Source organism: Calypte anna, unplaced genomic scaffold (genome assembly GCF_003957555.1).
Source record: "Calypte anna isolate BGI_N300 unplaced genomic scaffold, bCalAnn1_v1.p scaffold_86_arrow_ctg1, whole genome shotgun sequence".
NCBI classification, from domain to species: domain Eukaryota; kingdom Metazoa; phylum Chordata; class Aves; order Apodiformes; family Trochilidae; genus Calypte; species Calypte anna.
The window spans coordinates 161537-182201 of NW_022045534.1; the positions used below are offsets into that span (position 1 = coordinate 161537).

The window sequence follows — 20665 nt, forward strand, 5'->3', positions numbered from 1 at the left end:
GGAGCTAAGTCTCTATAAGGGAATGCGGGTTCCCGGGGCTCTCACCGCCTAGAGATCAGTGGCCGGTCACCCGCGAGCAGGGTTTACAGCTCCACCCTGCCCACGCCGGCAGCGGGGCCGCCGGTCCCGAGCTCGCTGTCCCCCGTCCCCGCTATACGATGAGTCTGATCGAAGTGTGGCTACCTGGCGCGGCCACCGCCTCCGTCTTCGTTGGTCGTGAGGGCGAACTGGCCCCCAGAGTACGGCTGGGCCGGTGCGGGGGAACCTGCGGCGCCGGGAGTAGGGAGCCGAGGCGAGCAGCCCCGGGCTGGGCCCAGGCAGCGCTGACCGGCGGTGGCGGGGAGCAGCGGCCGAGCGGAGTGCCCTCCAGGCCGCTATGCCGCGCTAGCGCCCCTCGGCTCTATGGTAGGCGGTTCTGGCCCCTAGAGCCTTGTCCGCGCGGGCTGAGTGCCGCCCCGCCCCCCCCCCTCCGCGCCTCTCTATCCCGCGCTTCCGGCCGCGCGACTTCCGCCCGGCCCGGTGGGAGGTTCCGCCGCCCTCGCCTCGCACCGCTCGGCCCCTCCCGCCTCCGCCCCGTGCGCTCCGGTCCCGCCGCCGCCTCCCCCTCCGCCCAGGGCCGCCGCGCCGGGGGACGGGCCTGCCGGGGGAGGCCGCTCCGCCGCCATGGGCGCCTACCTGTCGCAGCCCAACACGGTGAAGAGCTCCGGGGACGGGGCCGGGCTCGGGCCGCGCCCGCTCCACTTCGGCTTCAGCGCTATGCAGGGCTGGCGCGTCTCCATGGAGGTGAGCGGGGCACCGGAGGGGGGGGGAGGGGGGGGGGAGCGGGCTGCGGCCAAGCCCCCGGAGCCCGGCAGGGAGGCTGCCTCCGCCCCCGGCCCGCCCTCGGGGTCCCCCACAGGGGATCAGGGGGTCCCTCACTCCCTCCCTCCCGCGGGAGCCGGTGGAGCGGCGTGAGTCCGCCCCGCCCAGTGCTGCGGGGCCCTGCCGGTCTGCCCGTGGATGGCTGCTTGTGCCGCTGCCCACGGGGACCTGCTGGTCCCGTTCGGGGAACACCGCGCCGTTCGTCATGCGGGGCTCCCCCGACGCACAGCCGGAGACATCCCGGCGGTGAAGGAGGGAATTGGGTTAGAAACTAGCAGAAAGGACAGCGTAATGCTGGGGGAGAAGCAGGGGGTAAGAGTGAAGGGAAAACCCCCGGAAAAATCCCTGCCCTGCTCGCCGGGCAGGAGCGTGGAGTTCATCTCTCTCCCTGTTATTTTTTTGCTGGCCAGGTTCCTGGGAGGAATTCTTGTTGCTCTGTGTCCTGTAGCCAGCCCTGCCTCGTGATGGGGCAGATGGAAGCACGGGGCAGGATAAACGCCGGGGTGCTGGGTCCAGGTGTGTGCCCAGCTCCTCAGGGCACTGTGGGGCTGCCTCTCTGCCGTGCCAGTAGCTGCTCCTGCTGAGAGTTTAACAGCCTCTGCACCATTAATGAGCTGCTTCGTTTTCCCATTCAGCATAAATTGGGGTTACAATTGCTCCTGCAGCCCCCAGGGTACATCTCTGGACACGGTAAAGCAGCCACCCTGTTTGTAGCCCTGTGGCTTGTGGGAGAAGGTGTCCTGCTCAGACTGTCGTGTTTTGCTCACAGCAGTCACCCTGGTGACAAGGCAGTGACCAGGTGCTTCCTCCTTTTTGCACTATGAAGCCCTGGGCTCTCCTTCCCAGGGTAAGGAGAAGAACTGTTGCCCCTCAGAGTATCTGTGTGTGCTCAGCCCACGTGGCTGATGATGTCTCAGCTCCATCCTGGTGACCTCCGGAGGGGTAAAATGGACAAGGACTTTAGGGGAGCACCCAGGTGATGTGCAGCCTAAACCCCCTGTGTGGGGATTAGCTCAGGGTGTAGGAGACTGTGTCCCCAGAAGATGGAAAAGTTTCCAGGAGGAGAAGTGAGAGCAGAGAGCTGCCCCTGGTTGTGATGCCCTCATGCAGGTGGGCATGCTGGTTGGTAATTTCACTTATTTTAAGTTGTTCTTGCTGCTGTTGACCATTACAGAGCTTGGACGAGGCCCAGAGCTTGCAGCTGTGTTCTCTGCACTAACAACATCTCTGTCTGATCTCCCCACTGGCTGGGGCCATGCTGAGGACATGGTTGAGCACCAGGGACAGCAGGCAGTGCTTGCGCTACAAACTGAACCTGCTGCAAACTCCTTCAGTCTGTGGTGGGTGGGGAGCACCTCCTGATTCACACACAGCTGAGTGTGACAGTTCTGCCGTGGTGTTCAGTGCTGTGTGTTGTTCTTCTCTCTGCCTTGCCTTGTGGTTTTTTCTTCACTTTTAATTGTACTTTCACTCTTCTCTGATGCTTGGAGGAAGCTCTGAGCAAATGTTCACACTGTAGTTCCATTAGTGAGGGCACTCGGGCTGTGCAGCAGGGGCAGGACATTTTTGGGTACCAGAAGTTTGTTCAGAGGGGTCGCCTGTTGCCTTTCAGGAGCCCCCAGGTGAGGCAGGTGTACAGGGCTCTGAAGAAATGCTGTAACAAAAGAAACACTCTAACAAAACCACCAATTCTTAGCCTGGAGAGGTTGTGTTATGTAGGAGGAAATGTTTGGGGCACGTGAGGGACCCAGAAGGTGAGGATACATTGAGCTCCATCCTGCTCTTCTGACCATACCTCCGTGGTGAGACACCAATAACTCCCATGTTCAGCTCTGTTTCACTCCTTGGACCAGCAAAAAAAAAAGTCACTGCTTCAAAGAAATGCAAAAGTTTGTTTTAGAATGTGGAGAGTTGTCAAATTAACTCTCAGCTTTCTCTTGTTTGCTGATTTCAACTGAATTTTATGTTTTAGACTTTTTCAGTAGTGGTGTAGTAACCGCTGAGGGGAGATCTGGAATCCCACCCTGGAGGGGGCGTTGGGGTGGCAGGAAGCTGCCTCCAAGCTTTGGGAGGTCATGCTGGCTTTGAAGAGCTGGAGGTGGTGGTCACTTGGAGGGCAGTGTCTGCAGACCACCCTGGATGGGGTCATTATGGGGCAGTGGACACTCTGCAAATGGAGGAGAGGAGGGAGGGTTCCTGCTGCCAGCCTAGTGTTCACTCCCCAGCAGCACTGGGGCTATTTGCTTTAATTAAACTGCTGTTTAATCACCTGGGACTGACCCCAGTTACTTTGTTGTGGCTTTACCTTCTCACTTTTCAGGGCATTTGCAGCATCAAACTGATGGTTCTTTGCTTTTTCTTATTTTCTTTCACTCTCTCCAGTGACCTCTGCTGAGGCTTCCTGCCTTAGAACTCAGAGTCACTTGTGTTCATTTTGAACAAAGATGGTAATTTGCCCCTTCAGATACCATTTCAATCACAGTGTCAGGGCTGTCCTTGCACTAGAGTGCTGCATAAACCCAGAACTTCTCTATTTAACCTCTCTTTCTCTGTTTTCCCTCACAATTAACAGAAGTCAAGGAGGAGCAGAGTTCTCACGAGACTGTGGGACTCTGGAGGGTGACGAGCTCTTACCAAGGAGTCCCACAACAAAAAATTGTAAGAGCTCAACAGTTGCTTGTGCAGCAAGTGTGTAAATGTACAAAGTGTGTAAGAATTTGTGGTTATGGTTGGCAGTGGGGACACATCCAAGCCTCGCAGCCAGAACAGTGTTTTGGGGCAGTTTTAACTTTTAACAGCACATTTTAGCTTCAGGGTGATGAACCTGAACCCCACAGCAAAGGGACCAGATCATGTTGTTTAAAATCCCATGTGACTGTGAACAAAAAAGCAGGTGGAATGTGGTCAGGTGTTCAGTTGGTAGGTTAGAGCTTGAACTTGAAGGAATGTTTGAGGTGAGTTGGGCAAGGGGAGGTTTCACGTGAAGATTCAACCCATCCGTCAGGTCCAGGCTTTGCATCTGAAGAGCCAAATACCATTTGCTTACCCACAGGGTGTAAAATCTGAGTGATCCTGGCTTCAAAGTCAGCTGCTCCTGAGGGACCTTGTGGAGGCAAAGGCTGATCAGAGTGTGTAGCTTATGTGTTGTTGATATTTGTGGCTTGGGAGCATGCACAGGGCAGGTTGGACACAGTTTGCATGTCATTTCAGCCCAAGACACCCCTGGGAGATGCCTTCTCTGTGGTTTGTCCCAGAGATTCTCAGGGTTCCTGGACAGTTGCTAGAACCAAGGCATTTGTCTGACCTTGGGGAGCAATACCTGGGTTTGTTCTTGGCTTCACTGTTCAGATGACCCTCAGGAGAAGCCAGGCTCTGCTTTGCTTGCCAGACCAGTGCTGCCTTCCCAGAGCATCCCACATGGAGCAGGAAAGGAGCCTTTGTCCCAAGAGGTTTTCCAGCGCAGTTGATTGGTCTCACTGGATGTGGTGATACACATGGGCTGCTTTGCATCTCTGACCATGTGCTTCATTGCAAGCAAAGGCCACACTGGTTGGTGCAGCCCATGAGGTCTGGAGGCTCCATCTTTGACTTCTTCCTCAGAGCAGCTTTTTGGTTCGCTTGGCTCTTGTTTGGGGAACATCAGGACTCCACAGATGCCCCTTGAGCCTGCTGCCTTTGTGTGTGGGAAGCTGCGAGATTGTGGCAGGCGGGTTTCTAACTGCTCTTGCTCTCCCTCCAGGTTTGAGGATCCCTGTGTTAGTGCTTGTAGCCTCCCTGCCCCTTTCTCCCTGTTGCCTGTGGGGTCTGGTGCAGCCCATGTCATCTCAGGCTTTTGCTCTCTCTTTCAGGATGCCCATAACTGCATACCTGAGCTGGACAGTGAAACAGCCATGTTCTCCGTCTACGATGGACACGGAGGTAACTGCACCCACGCTCCTCTCCAGAGTCCTTCACGTGGCTCTTCCAGGCTGCTCAGTGACCACTGGGGCAAGCCTCTGCCCTCAGAAATCCTGCTCCTTCCTGGGAAGCATTAGTTTTGAGAGATGGCGTTGACTGAAACTCTGAATATTTCTTGTCCTTTCTAGAAGGAGGGTTGATGCAAAACTGAGATGAGTTTTGCATTTAATCTTCTAAAACTTTTAAGAGTGTCTGTTTTCTTAGTGGATGAGCTGGTCAGGGTAGTCACAGAGGAGTGGCAATGAGAGGAACTACATGAGATTCGATGAAAAGTGTCATCGAAAAGTGTCACCTAGTCAGTGTGTTCTGGTGGTTGCCCAAGGAAAGAGTGCAAAAACAGAGCAGGCAGACCCATTCCCTGACATTCCTTCCCAACTCCCATTTCCCACCTGAGGACTCCCAGAGTTCAAGGTTGCAGCCATTTGATCTTACAGACAGGTTCAAGTCACCTTGATGAAGTCCTCTTTAATTTGTCTCTTTACATTTTAAAGCAGGTTTATATGTTGTCTGGTGATAATTTGCGTAGAATGTTTTGTACAAAAGTTTATGCTTTGAAAAAAGACACTGATCTAAATCTGGTGCCTGATCATTTCTCTGCAGTATCCCAAATGTTTAAGTGAAATTGGTGAATAATCACTCCATTAGCACTTTTCACTTTCATGATTTTGGACTTTGCTGTTTCTTGCAGTCAGAAGAGCCCTAGACTTGTCTCTAGTCACACAGCTCAGTCTGCACCAGCAGCACCCAGTGTCTGTGCTAACCAGCTGACACCAAAATTGCACCATTCCAGTATTTTTTAGCCTAGGTGAAGTGCCCAGGCCATGGGACTCATTGAGGTACTGCTGGTGTGATATAACCACAGATTCCAAACCTTACATTATCCCTGTTTGTATTTGTCTGGGATTTTTTTGTTGGGTTGTTTTGGGTTTCTTTGGATATAGTCTAGCTCTGCACCATGCTTTTGGTTAGGCTGACCAGAACTGCCAACAGCTTTCAGGTCACAGATGCACAGTGAATTTATTGTGACATGGTTTCTGCTTTGTTCTCAGTTCCTTCCCTAGCATCTCCTCACAACACGTTAGCTGCTTTGATAAAAATAAACAGTAAGTTGATATTTTCAGAGCTCTGTCCCTGGTTTCTTCCAGCTCTTTCCTGAGTGGCAGTAGATGACTTTGAGTCCATCCAATGGGTGCATGACAGCTGGTTGTCTGTCTTCTTTTCATGTTTATCTTTGTCAGTGAGGAATTTCATCTGCCAGCATCCAAGAGCAAGACCCTGCTGTCAGATTTCACAAATTATTTTAGTTTTGATCATGCCAAACGGCCCATAGCTTCTTACTGACCTCTTTTCCAGATTATTTATGTAGATGAACACCATAAGCCTTCAAGGAACTCTCCCAGTGGTCATCAACCATGTTGAAAACTGTTTCCTCCTGTCACACCTTCTTTTCCAATGACAGCTTAGTGTGAGAATCATTTGATCGTTTGATTATTTATATGGCAGTGGTTTTTAACATCTATATTGAGTACATCCACTAAACCACCCATTTCCTCCTACCCATGGACTGCTTGACAGAACATTGTCCAGTTTGTGACGCTTTCTGCTATATATTCAACCCCTGCCCACCCTACCACTTGTATTCCATGTACTTGCTAATTGTATTTATTCCATGTTCTACTAGTTTCTGTGTTCATGTACCAGGTATGCCAGTCTGCAACCTGTGAACCCAGTTTCCACCACTCACTGAGGCTTTTTAAATTATTTTTTTCTTTTCTTTCTTTTCTTTTTTTTTTTTTTTTTTTTTTGGTATGCTAAGTATACCTTTCATTTCTCTGGTATATTCTCACTTTTCTTTAGAACCTTTCTTTACTTCTCCCTTATGCTCTTTCTTCACTTCTGCCAACCTGTAAGTAAATAGAGTTAGACTTTTTTTTTTTTTTTTTAAGTAGTCCTTACTGAAAAGGTCAGGCTGAGTAGGGATCTGACTAGTTGATCTTCAAAAGATAGTCTCAGTTTGAAGCATTTAGACTGAATATTTTGAAATTATTTCCCTCCTGTTCTTCATCTCAGCATGGGCAGAGACCTGGGAGTAGCGGCTGCTGATATCATGAAGGTTATCTTTGAGAACATCAGGATGATGGGTTGGTTCTGAAAGGCAGAGAAGGAAAAAAAAGGTACAGGGATTTGGCAACTACTCAATGTTATATCTTGCAGAAATTCAGAAACCATTTGGAAGCATCTAGCAGATATGAAGATAAGTGTTAAAACCTGTTAGGAATGAGTAACACCAAACTGATCTGTTCTTCTGTAGATCAGTGTGCTTGTTTCTCAGCTCACAGGAGGGTCTGTGGCATGCATTGGGTTTTGAAAAGACTTGGGGCACTTGTGATATTCCCGTTAGTTTCAGGCATGAAGTAATGTGTGGTTTGGTTTGGGTTTTTTTAAATATTATCTGGAAGATTCAGTATAGGTGTTAGGGAAAGGCATTGATCAGAATGGCAAAGCACTACCATGGTTTTCTAACATGTGGGTTAGATTTCGCGTGGTTTAATGTTAACAGCTATTCCTAAGCAAATGTTATCAGGAAGGACATGGATATACTCGAACCTGACACTGAAGATCAACTTTTGTCCATCTTTACTTTTATTTTATTGCTAAATTACTTCTTCAGTTTGAAATAATTCTTCCAGTCTGTCATATGTAGAAGGTTTTAGGGTGGGAATCTCTCTAAGCTGTGTTAGGTGACAGTGCAAAGAATTAATTTAGCTTTTCTTGTACACCTTTCTCATCTATCAGCCTTAACTCTTCAGTAAGCTTCCTTCTCCAGGTGGGTTGGGAAAAGTTTTTTTAATTGTATGTTTATCCTTTTGGCTGTTTCTTTTCATTCCTTTTTAATAGGAGTCTTCGTTCACAAGTCGCTCCCACTTTTCAGAGGTCAATGTTATCATAGTGTGATTTTCCTTTTGTTTCTGCTGGAGTGTTTAATTTGAACACCAAGTCCTGTTGTGGATTGTTTGGTTTTTTGTTTGTTTTTTTTTTTAGTGTGTGCATGCAGAGCCATCTCCCTTGCTCTCTTCTGGGTTGTATTGGCTTCTGATCTGCCTTAGCATGATGCTTCCCTGTCATTGTCTCAGGGTGGGAGCTAACACCGGTTTTAAAATATTTCTTTCCTGGTTTTGCCACAGTATTCCAGACCACAGGAATCTTGTGATATTTTTTGTTAGCTGATTTGTTAGACTCTTATGCTTACTTACACACCAATGCTGTGTATGTGTCTAAATACAGCTCAACTCTTGGAGTTGAATCTGCTTTCAGCTGTGTAGAAATGAGGCTGGATGGGTTTGAGCATGGATGTGGACTGAAAAAGATTTGATCTAGGAACCTGTATCTCTGGAGGCCTTTTTCTTGCCAAGGTTCCTGCCCTGAGGCTGCTGCCCACTCTTGTCCTCACATGTCATATCCAAACCTGTGCTCATGGAGACAGAAGAGTGACCCTGCAGTGAGGCTCCAGATGGGTCTCGGGTGCTGTGGAGCCAGCCTTGCCTGCAATGCCCAGATAAATTGACTTTGTTCCATTTTTCATCTGAATGTGACTCCTGCTTCTAGAACTAAATTAGATGTAGGTTTTGGCACCAAGCTGTGCAGGAAAATGCTCTGAGACCTGAACTGATTCTGTACTACGGGCTAGGAGTGTGATGAGGCTGAATCCTCTGACCCAGGTGGGACTGGCAGGGAAGGACCTTGGTGAAGGGCACCAAGCAGGACTAAGGTGTCTAAATCAGCTTTTGTAATTAGCTGCTCTTCAGTCCTGCTGCTGATGCCTCCACCCTGGGTCCAGGATTTTGGAAGTAGGGTGCTAGGTGTGGAGTGGAGACCTTGCTCAAATGTGAGTGAGTGTAACCAAACACAGAGGTGTGCTCCATAGTGAACTGGAAGGAGTCATAATTGTCTAGTTGTCCACTGGGTCATGATGCTGGTGGCACCAGGCCAGACTGCAGAAGATGCCCAGGACACCTCAGAGCTTGCTCAGTGTGCCAAGCAGGACTCAGAGTCCCCAGAGCTTCTCTATTGCACTCCCACCCAAGGCTTTGCCAGTGAGAAAAACCTGGTGGGTTTCTTGCTGCCACAGGTCCAGAACTGCTGAGATGGAACATCTTAGCACCTCTGTCTGCATCTAGAAGACAGTTCCTTAAGCCAGTTCAGTGTCTGGCCTCTGTGGCAGCAAAGTGCTGCGTTCTGCTGACTAAGCTCATCAAACCCATCAGGTCTCCTGGGGACTGCATGCTGGGCCCTGCTGCCTCCTGCACTCCATGGGGACATGCACCCTGGGACCTGAGGATGCATTCTAATGGATCATTTTTCTGCAGTGGAGGATTCCAAAGGAGAATCTTGCTTTTCTAGATGTTTTGTGAGGGAGGGAGATGGGGTCCATCGTGACCACCACCACAGAGGGTGGCCTGAGGCTGAGCTGCAGGTGAGGTAGAGAGAAGCTGAGGAGACTCACAAACAGGTCCTGTGTGCAGTCTCATCAGTTGGCAGCAGAGATGCCTTTTGCAATATCTGTGCTGAAGCTGCTTGGGAAGCAGCAAAAGATTGTCTCCTGCAACACCTACAGATCTTCTGGCAGGAACTTGTTTTTGGGTAGCCACAGCTGGGCACGAGACACTAATTTCAGCATCAGAGAAGAGGCTTCTTTAACTGACAAAGCTTTTCGTGCTGGGGGTAGCTTCTGCAGGCACAGAGCAAGACCTTCATAGAACCACAGAACCATCTGGGTTAGAAAGGACCTCTGAGATCATAAAGTCCAACCTTTAATCCACTACCATTGTAGTGACTGAGTGCCATACCCAGTTTCTGCTGGCCAGGCAGGGACAGGGCCTGTTGGTCACTCTCTTCTCCCCTCAGGTCGCAGCAGGTAGCGGTGACCACCACTCTCTTGCCAGAACAGTTGCTTAGTGCCAGCAATGCAGGCTCTCACCCTCCAAAAGGTTAAAAAAGACCTTTAAGATCATTGTGTCCAGCCCCAGCACTGCCAAGGCCACCACTACACCATGTCCCTCAGCACCACATCTACATGGCTTTGAAATCCATCCAGGAATGGGGACTCAGTGCATTATGCATCTCAGTGCCCCCAAGAGTGTCACCATGAGATGAGGAAGAAATGTCTGTGCCCTTACCTGTTCCAGCTCAGGTGGTTTGGAAGACAAAACAGGAGACTGCAGCTGCCCCCTTTGGTTGTGTCAGCATCCCACTGGGCCTGTTCATTCTCCTGCCATTCCTGCAAGTTTCCTCCTGTTTCTTCTGCCCCATGTCCCCACAGCAAACTGCCCCAGCTGCCTTTAGTCCAGGCAGCTCTGCTCAGTCCCTCTGGTTGGAACAAGGCAGCAGCAGCAGCTGCAGGTGCTCTCTGCTGGTTGGTGGGCTGCTGGGGTGTGCTGTCAGTAAGGGTACACATGGTGTTCTCCTGGCCTGGTGCTCTGGGAACATCTCATGGACCATTCACCTCTGCTGTGCTGCAGGATGGTGCAGTCCTTTCCCTTGTCTGTACCTCCCTGAGCAGCTTCTGCTCGCTGCCCTCAGATCATCAAGTCAGCTGCAGGACCTGTCACTGTCATTATTCACTCCCTCACTCTAGTATTTTCTTGTAGGCATTTTGTTTTACTTTGGCTCTTTGATAAAAATGCTACAGTGTTATCTGGGGCCAGTCCTTCAAGAGTTGTGTAAAAACACACCTCCCTGTGCCATTCTTTGTTCATTTTCATGTCCTGACTGGTAGCTGGCAGTTCTTTATCCAGCATGTGCTGTCAGGGATACCTCATGGCAGCCCAGGTTGCTCCAAGCCCCATCTGACCTGGGCTAAGACACTGCCAGAGGTGGGGCAGCCACAGCTTCCTTGGGCAACCAGGGGCTCAGCACCCTCACAGGAAATAATTTCTTCCTCATGTCCAACCTAAATCTCCCCTCTTCAAATTTTAAACCATTTCCCCTTGTCCCCTCACTATATACCCATGTAATGAGCCCTACCCCAGCTTTCTTGTTGGCCCCTTTAGGTACTAGAAGGGGTGCGGGTTCTAACTCAAATGCATGAATCTCTTCTATATCTCTCTTAGGTCACTTATTTTTCTGTGATTTCTCCCCCCTCTGTTTCTGAGGGCACAGTCAGAGCAGTGTCCCCTCCCTTTCTCCAGAGCCTGCACTGAACTTTCTGCAGTGCTCTTTTAGCAGCAGTCATTCTTCAAGGATCCTGTGCTCTGTCGTGGCCACTTGTTCCTTTTCTGCTGGCACATTTGGAGAGTCCCTTGTCTGCTTGTTTCTTTCTGTCTCTCGCATCTCACCAACTTCTCACCTCCCTCTGCCTCTCCCTTTGCTCAGTTGCTGGCTCACCCCTCCTGTGCTTTGCCTCCACCTCCCCCACAGAGCTTTGCTCTCCTCCTGGCTGCCTCACTGCCCTCAGTCCCAGCTGCATGGCTGAGAGAAAGGGAAGGGAGCTGGGATGTACTGGCAGGGGTCACAGCCTGCCGTGCTCCCCTCTCTGCCCCCCTCTGTTTCACTCATTGAGTTTGCTTCTCAGTTTCTCACTCTAATTCTTCTTTCTCACTGTTCCTGTGCTCTTGTCATTCTCTGGTTCTCATGAAAACCTAAATTGCCAGATTGGTGCCTTGCAAGTCACACTCTTTTCTATGGTTCCCCTTGCTGAGATGAACTACAGAAATTCATAGAATCACAGAATGGTTTGGGTTGGAAGGGATCTTAAAGATCATCCAGTTTCAACCGCCTGGCATGGTCAGGGACACCTTTCATCTGCCCAGGGTGCTCCAAGCCCCATCCAGCCTGGCCTGAGACACTGCCAGGAATGGGGCAGTCACAGCTTCCTTGGGCAACCAGGGGCTCAGCACCCTTACAGGAAAGAATTTTTTTCCTAATATCCAACATAAATCTCCTCTGATTCACAACCTGTCAATGGTTAATCATCTTCCTCTCAGTAGCACCTTCATGATCACAAAAATTGTCTCCTCTGCTCTGTTACATACTTGATGGTATCAGTGACTGAGCTGCTAAGGAGTTTCCAGCTTTGAAGGTTTTCAGCTGCTCCAGGAGCAGGTGCCTGGTTGATGCTGTTGGCTGTCAACCTGAGTTGCCCTCTATGCTCTCACCACCACGTGCTCTCGTGCACTGTCGCACTCCTTCCTGCACCAGGGACACCACTCCACCTACCAGGACCCCCTCTTCCTCAAAGGCTCGTCTCAGTGCTGCAGCACCACGGTTTTACTGGTCTAGAACACACACTGGAATGCATAACCCTCTTATGCTGCTCATCAGGTGTTGGTAATGCTTTGACAAAGAGCTCATATTGAGCAAAACCTTCCCTTGTCTTCTGCTTCTTGTTTAAACCTGCACTGACTTGTGAAAAATAGAACATCCTGGGTAGGATGGGTCCAACCAGTTGGAGGTGGTAGAGGTTTGCCAAGGGCTATCAGACCTGCTGTCCTGAGCCAGACCTCAGCACTCACCATCCCGTGGCTGGGTCAGCTCCAGTTTGCATCCCAGCATTTGCCTCAGGGATTCAGTTGTTCCTCAAGAGTGAGTTGTGCTTCTGGACGAACTGACCTCTTTACATGATTTTTGCTGTCTTTCAGGGGAAGAAGTTGCCCTATACTGTGCCAAGTATCTCCCTGACATCATCAAAGACCAGAAGGCCTACAAGGAAGGCAAATTGCAAAAAGTAAGGATCCATCTCTTTAGCAAGCAAGCAAACAAAATGCAGAGGAAACCCATGTTGAGGTGCCCAGTACTCATGAGCAGGGCTTTGGGTGTCCCTGCTGGAGCAGGCAGTTGGGTCAGGTGTACCCCAAAGGTCCCTGCCAGCCCCAGCCACTCGGTCATCTTGTGTGGTGGGTGCTTGGGGAGAGACTTGGCTGCACACAGCGATGTGCCAGCATCCTGTGACACTGTGCACACTCAGGTGTCTGTGTTCCTATGCAGGCCCTGGAAGATGCTTTCTTAGCCATAGATGCCAAGCTGACCACGGAGGAGGTGATTAAAGAGCTCTCTCAGATGGCTGGACGACCCCAAGATGATGAAGATGAGAAGGAGAAAGTTGCTGATGAAGATGATGGTAGGTCAGCTGCCACTGAACAGACAGGACTGCAGCTGCCAGCCAAGGGCTAAGCAGCTGGGACACATCTTTAGCAGATGGCTTTCTGTCCAGAATTCTCAGCTAAACTTCAGCTGGAGCTGAGCTGCTCCCCCTCACCACCATTTACTGCTTTGGGCTGGTGGTAGGGGAATTCTGATGGTTTGTGCCAAGAGTAACAAACCAGCCCATCACCCTTCCCACACAGCTCCTCTGTGGGTTTCTAGGGTGTGTCAGAAGCCAGGGCTGAGGTGTGAAGTGACACAGCATGATGTCCAGAACTGAGCTCTCCCAGGCCATTGGCAGACACAGCTGCAGATGAGACTGAAGCAGACTCTGGTCTCTTCAGCAGTTCTTTTTTTTCTCACAAGGAAGCAAGTGTGCTTATCCACCAGCAAGTAGTTGCCAGACCATGAAGCCAGTTAGCAGGTGAATCCCAGGGTAGGTTCTGGTGCTGCTTTTGGCTGAATTACCTTGTAACTGGCCTTGAAGCAGATAAGCGATATCGTCAGCTTGAGCACTGTGTCTTGGTCTGAAAATGGTGAATTTGTTTGCCCTCATTCTCCAACTGACAGGGACAAAGTGAGTTTGTGTTGGTTTGGTTGGGTTTTTCTTCTTTTTTGTCCTGTACTTTCAAGAGTATTTAGGATGCAGGCATTTAGTTTCCTTATGGGATAACCAAGGGGGATGTCACTAGGGAAAGGGTGATCATTGGCTCAGAGCTTAGGGAAAGTCATCCTGTGTAGTGTCCCACCTGGGAGATACCTAAAGCTGTTTTTTGTCCTCTGTAACTGTCTAGACTACAGCTGGGTGAGATCCTGGAGGGGCAATTACCATAACAAAAACTTATTGTTCCCACTATTAATGAACAAACCTGCATGTGAATGTAGTCTGTCTGAACCCTTACCACTTCAGATGAGCCTGCACTCCATGTGAGGCTTTTTACCTCCAACCATGCAGCTGATTTAAACTCTGTGATGCTTACAAGCCAGACAGGTGGCATCAGTGGCTGGAGACAGGCTGGGCTGGAAAACCTTCCCCTCCACTTGCAGCACCTGGCTGTGTGAACCCAACCTGAGCTGCACAGTTGCTGCCCTGCTTTCTGTATCCTTTCTTGTGTCCTGCTTTCTGATCCTCTTTGTCCTCATCTCTTTCCATTATTAGTGGATAATGAGGAAGCTGCTCTTTTGCACGAAGAAGCCACAATGACCATAGAGGAGCTTCTCACACGTTATGGACAAAACTGCTCCAAGAACCTCAAAAACAAGTCTTTAGCTTCAGCTGGGGAGAACGCTGCAGAGGGGACAGGCAAGCAGCATGATGGGGAGTCAAATATGAATGGAGAGGCTGACCTGGGGGAGCTTTCCGACCACAAGGAGAGGAAGAATGGGAAGCCAGATGAAGAAATCACGGGTATTTCCTCCACCTCAGACAAAGCCAGCTCTGGAGGCAACAGCCCTGCTCTGCAGAAGCCTGACCTAGGCAAAGGTGACGAGGCCGTCACCTCTTCTACTGGGGAGGCCGGGCCCTCCTGCTCCTCCACGGGAAAGCCTCAGCGCACAACCAAATCCAAATTTTTTGAGGACAGTGAGGATGAGTCAGATGAGGTTGAGGAAGAGGAGGAAGACAGTGAGGTAGGAAACAGCACTGGGGCAGAGTGGCCTTCTGGCTGGTCAGAATGCATTGCTTGCTGTGATACTGGAGCTGTGAGCCTCTGGCTCATCCTGGGTGTGTCCTAGGATCCCGTTTTCCAGGCTGTTACTTTGAGACCATCTCATGGGAGTGTCGGGGGTTGTTTAGATAACCCTGGAGGAAGCATACCCTCATATGTGCAGTGGCCTTGGTCCTGCTGCATGCGCCATCCCTCCATCCACTGATGGGGTTGAAACTGGCTGCTCTGATTGTAGACACCAGGTGTGGGGAAAACATACCAGGTCATCTCACTCTTCTGGGGCAAACTTGTCATCTGTCCCCAGGATGGAGGGACCAGCTGTCTGGGGTGGGCACTGCACTACTGTGTGATGCCTGATGGTATCTCATTTCTTGTAGGAATGCAGTGAAGATGAAGATGGTTACAGTAGTGAAGAGGCAGAGAATGAAGATGATGAGGATGACACTGAAGAAGCAGAGGAGGATGAGGATGAAGAGGAGGAAATGTTGTTACCAGGCATGGAGGGGAAAGAGGAGGTGCACACCTTGTTCTTGTGTTCTGTGGCATAGTCCGAAGCCCAGGGCCCTTGGCAGGGGGGCTCAGCAGGGAATTATTTCAGTTCAGGCAGGGATAAAACACCCCCTGTATTCTCCTGGGGCTGAACAGATTGCTGACAGCGTGGAAGGGGCTTAGGGATGGGGCAGGGATCTGGGCAGCAGGTTGAGATGGGGAGTGGCTGAGCCCACTCCTGGATTGTCCCCGCTGTGGGGTGGGAGTGGAGGGAGAGAATGGGACAGGAGCAGGACTGCTCTGCTGGCACTACTGCTCCTGACACAGCTTGGTTCTTTGTCAGGCCAAGGCAGTGCTGACAGATGGTCCAGGGACCCTGACGGGGTCTGCAGCTGTCAAAGTGCCAACCGTCTTTCTTGGGAGAGATGTCCTGGCTCCTAGAAAGGCTGCCTGAGCTGGGCTGGGGTTGGGGTCAGGACAGCAGAGTTGAGGGTATAGCAGGACATGTCAGACCCTGGAGAACCCTGACCCCTGATGGTGCGAGGCTGGAAGGGAGCCATTGTTCATCACCTCTTGGGGCACACATTCCTGCTGTGCTTCACACTCTCCTTGGGCTTTTCTCATCACTCTGTGTGTGCTGGTGGGGATGAGGCAGGTGCTGGTGACGCTGCTGGGCCTTGGTGCTGGTACCCTGGTACAGGGCAAGAGAACAGAGTCTCGGCAAAGCCACGTTTCTTGAGGCTCAGCAAAACCATGTGTTTCTTTCAGCCTGGTTCTGACAGCGGGACAACCGCCGTGGTGGCCCTGATCCGGGGCAAGCAGCTGATTGTGGCCAACGCCGGAGACTCCCGCTGCGTGGTGTCTGAGGGGGGCAAAGCTGTTGACATGTCCTATGACCACAAACCCGAGGATGAGGTGGAGCTGGCCAGAATAAAGAACGCTGGTGGCAAGGTCACCATGGATGGGAGAGTGAATGGTGGCCTCAACCTCTCCAGGGCCATCGGTGAGCAGGACGGGGTGAATGCTAGTGTGCTTGGGACATCTGTGCCTCCAGCAGTTGCCAGCTGCTAAGTTTAAGGAAAAGGTTTTGACTGGATGATGAGTATAACTTATTCAGTGTTTGATGTGGTGAGGTTTCAGTCTAGTTAGAGAAAATGGCCACTGAACTGTCAGACACCAGTGGAAAGCAACACGTAGCACCTACCAGGCTCCATCAAGCACAGGACAGGGTGTGTGAAGCCTCCAAGGCTGTTGTGCCAGCAGATTGGTTGTCAGAAACCACCTCACATAAATGCTCTCAAAAATAAACAACTTACTTTTGAACAGGATGTTTTCCTGTTACAAAGAAGTTGAAAGACCTTGGTATGTTGCTTCCTGGGAAACTAACTTCATACCAGTGTCATCTCATTTGTTCCTGAGGCAGCCATGCCTTTTAATTGCACAGACTCCATTCCCCTTGCTGCAGTGGTCTCTTCTTTCCCATGGGAGCAGTGTTGTAGTAATTAATGGCTCAGGAGAAATGGGTATGTCTGTTGGCAGCTAAACAAGGTCTTAGCCCAGTCCATTGCTGCAGTCTGAGCAGATGAGATGCTGGGAGGCATTAAGGGTGTTGAGTAATACTGAGAATATCCTGGAAAATACATAGAGAATGGAAGGAGGTAGCAGCTATGGGGGTGAGAGGAGGAAAAGAACCGCACCACTAAAATGCTTGTCCTGGGGTAAAGACACAAAAACACATTTAGGGTGGAAACTAGGAGCTTGTTTATCTAGAGAGACACTGGCATTTCCACCTCCTGTTGAACAGTGGCCCTAGAAGTCCCTCTAGGATGTAATTCCATGTAAGAGCTGAGGATCAGTTTCCTCAAGTCAGCTTTGGCTGCTGAGAGTTTGGGGAGATCTGCACACAGCATGATGATGTTGACATTGCACTAAGGTATCACAAGAGGCTTTACACTGACAGAGGGGAGGTTTAGGTTGGACACTAGGAAGAAATTGTTTGGGGTGAGGGTGCTGAGCCCCTGGTTGCCCAGGTTGCCCAAGGAAGCTGTGGCTGCCCCATCCCTGGCAGTGTCTCAGCCCAGGTTGGATGGGGCTTGGAGCACCCTGGGCTGCTGGGAGGTGTCCCTGACCATGGCAGAGTGGCTGGAATTAGATGATCTTTACAGTCACTTCCAACCCAAACCAGACTGGGATTCTGTGATCACATCAAAGCCAAGCTAGAACTGCAAATCCTGCCCCTAGACATGGGATGGCCCATCTCACCAGCACTGCCCAACCACAACAAAAACTGATCTTCCTCTCTACTGCAGGGGATCACTTCTACAAGCGGAACAAGAACCTGCCTCCAGAAGAACAGATGATCTCTGCCTTGCCTGACATCAAAGTGCTGACAATAAACGATGACCACGACTTCATGGTCATTGCCTGTGATGGCATCTGGTGAGTGGTGAGGGAGCAGTTGTGCCTCTTAGGCTTTGCTCTTCTGGTCTTTCTCTGACCATACATGGGTTTCAGGAGGACTCTGGGTGTCAATCCACCCTTTGTCCCCATGGCTTCAGCAAATGGAGGTGGGCCCCTGGGCAGCTGTTCTCAGCTGGAGAGGCATGGGAGTCTGCCAGGCTCTGAGTCTTCCATTCTCATGGCACACAGCAAGGCTCTGCTGGGACACTACTGCGTGGCTGCTCCCTCCACTTGCCCTTCTGACCCAGCCCATCTTTCTGCAGGAATGTGATGAGCAGCCAGGAAGTGGTGGATTTCATCCAGTCCAAGATCACCCAAAAGGATGAGAACGGAGTCCTGAGGCCGCTCTCCTCCATTGTAGAAGAGGTAAGTCCAGAGCCTCACCACCCCTCCCGCAGGCAGTGTTCCCCCTGCCCTCCTCCCCACCAGATGGGTTGGGTCAGTGCTGGGGGTACCTTGCAGCTTATGGGCTGTGACACTGGAACAGGAGTAGAGACCCCTCAGGAATGCGACCCTGAGTTCCTTTGGCACCCTAAGTGATGTTTCTGAGCTCTGGTTTGCTGTCAAGCCGGAGTTCCTTTCCACTGCCAGACAGCCAGGGCTGCTGAGGCTGATCCTGATCCTGTCCCTGGGCTGGTCCCAAACAGCACCTCAGCCCAGCCCAGCCAGTGCCACTCTGGCCAAGCAGCTCCCAAGCCTGTGACAGCGAGACTCATGAAATCCCAGACTTTGGAAGGGACTTTGCAGATCATCTTGTTCCACCCCCCTGACACTTCCCACCAGCCCAGGGTGCTCCAAGCCCCCTTCAGCCTGGTCTTCAACACTGCCAGTTGCCAGACTGGGCCTGGTGTGAGGTTCTGACAGGGCTGTTCCTCTGCTCCCTGCTCACCCCTCCCGCCCTCTTCCTCCTCAGCTGCTGGATCAGTGTTTGGCTCCGGACACCTCAGGGGATGGCACTGGATGTGACAACATGACCTGCATCATCATCAGCTTCAAACCCCGTAACACACACCCGCCTGCCGAGAGTGGGAAGCGGAAATTGGAGGAGGTGGTGGCACCAGTGGCACCACCGGAGGAGAATGGTGGTGACACCAGCACCAAGAAGGCCAAACTGGAGTAGCATGGCCTGGCACAGGGACTTTGCTGTGCACTCACCAGACTCTCGTTTCTTAAACATGCTGAACTCAAGGCTTCACAGAAGTCTTGTCCTTTTTTTAGCCTTAGCAGAGGCCTTGTCATGTCCGTGTCCTGGTTGGGGGGTGGGGGGCGGGTCTGGTTAGCAAGGGCATGGGGCACCCTTCATCATCTGTAACCATTCCAAAGAGGGAGTGGAGGGCAGAGCTGCACGGAGCCGCAGGCAGCCCCTCGGAAAGCCCCGCCATTAACAGGAGGATGTCCCCCATTGTCTCCATGTGGTTGTTGCCATTTCTGTGCCTGTGAATTTCTGTTCGGAGGAAAAGAACTTTTTTCACTGTTGAGGTTTTTTTTAATCTGCACCCCAATTATTTAAGGCCCTTTCTGGTTTTATTTGTGAAACAATCTGGCTGTGGTGGTGCTGCCACAACCTCATTCTGTTGTACACTTTCAATCAATACTTTTTTCAGACTAAAACCCCAGAAAACATAGTCATACTTTTGGTCGTCAGTTCTTTCCTGGAGGTATCAGGGGTGAGGAAGGTGGGATGGGATGGGAGGAGAACATCTGTCCCTGGTGCCACAGGGTACCAGTGCTGGGCCTCTCCCTAACCCTAGGATGGCTGAGCTGGGGACAGGGGAGGGGCTGCGGATCATCCACAGGAGCTGTGGAGCTGCTGCTCAGGCTGTGTCTGTGCTCAGTAACTTTCTGGATGAGCTGATGCATTTCCCTGAATTCCCAAAATCATTCTAATTAGAAAAGACCTTTAAGAAAAATGGCATCTTCCATTTGCTGCCAGATGCGTTTGTGTCGTGGCCCCCCTGGCTGAGGGGCAGCTCAGTGCCTGATGCTTCTGCCCTGCTACAAATGCACCAGCCAAGCTGCCCCCAGATTTTGAACAGACAATTTTTGCAGGAATGAGCAGAATTATTTCTTCCAGTCCTAAACTAGTTTGTTATTTCTGAAGTCCTCAAGTTTTCACGTCTGTTTTGGAACAGAGACATCAGCAATGCTGTAGAGCTTTGTGCTCAAGAATAAATCCCAGTCTCTAGCTGCCATGCCCTGGGGGGCTAGCCCAGAGGGGAAGCTAAAACAAATTGTTGTGTGCTTGCCCTCTCATTCCTGCTTTGAGGCACCCATCTCTAGAGGGTTTGGTTTTAAACTTCATCTCTAGTCATTAAGAGGAAATTAAAAGGTCATTAAAAAAAAGCCTCTGTGGAGTGCCCCAAAATCACTCTGGCTGGTGGTGATCTCACCCTAGTGATTTAAATTGAGATTTTGTAAATAGGGACACAGGTAAATGGTCTGTTTTATCATGATAGTTTTTAATCAGAAAGCCTTTTGGTGATGGTGTCCTCTGCCACACCAAAGGCCCTTATGTCCACTGCTGCTTTCATGAACCAGTAAATGCCACTGCAAGTGCCCCCCTTCCCCAGTCATGTTCCTGGGGGCGTGGGCCCTTTCTGCTGCACTCAGGGTGGGTCAGTGCCAGCACAGGGACAGATGTGTGTGCTATGGCGGGATGCGTGCCCCGGCCTGTGCCCCCCCGGTAGTGGGGAAGAGCTTTGGGAGCTGCATTTTGGTGTGGCCTGGGCAGATCCAGCAGTGACCATAAGTCAGGGAATTGGGTACTGAAGGTGATGGGAGGCTGAGGGGTCGGGCTCTGCTCCCAAGGAACAAGGGATGGGACAAGAAGAACGGCCTCAAGTTGTGCCAGGGGAGGTTTAGGTTGGAGCTGGGGAAGAATTTCTGCCTGGAAAGGGTTGTCAGGGCCTGGCCCAGGCTGCCCAGGGCAGGGCTGGAGTCCCCATCATGCCTGGAGGGGTTTCAGAGCAACCCCTGGGGATGTGGGGATGAGGGACATGGGGTGGGGGTGGCCTGGGCAGTGCTGGGGGGTAGGGGTTGGACTGCATGCTCTGGAGGGGCTTTTCCAACCTGAACGACCCCACGGATCGATG

At 51.2% G+C, this 20665-nt stretch overlaps 1 protein-coding gene across 2 annotated transcripts; it reads left to right on the forward strand.

Annotated features, from left to right (window-relative positions):
- Positions 1-273: 273 nt before the first annotated feature.
- PPM1G (protein phosphatase, Mg2+/Mn2+ dependent 1G) lies at positions 274-19763 on the forward strand. Of its 2 annotated transcripts, none has more exons than XM_030468867.1 (10): positions 274-405; positions 4710-4779; positions 12456-12541; positions 12802-12934; positions 14117-14586; positions 15002-15139; positions 15882-16116; positions 17423-17552; positions 17837-17939; positions 18487-18816. In XM_030468867.1, exons 1-10 carry the CDS (start codon positions 403-405, stop codon positions 18691-18693), a joined length of 1575 nt encoding a protein of 524 aa, XP_030324727.1. In that variant the 5' UTR covers positions 274-402; the 3' UTR covers positions 18694-18816. The 2 variants fall into 2 exon arrangements, with proteins under 2 accessions (XP_030324727.1, XP_030324726.1); XM_030468866.1 differs by lacking the exon at positions 274-405 and adding an exon at positions 466-783 and having other exon boundaries at positions 18487-19763.
- The last annotated feature ends 902 nt before the right edge of the window (positions 19764-20665 follow it).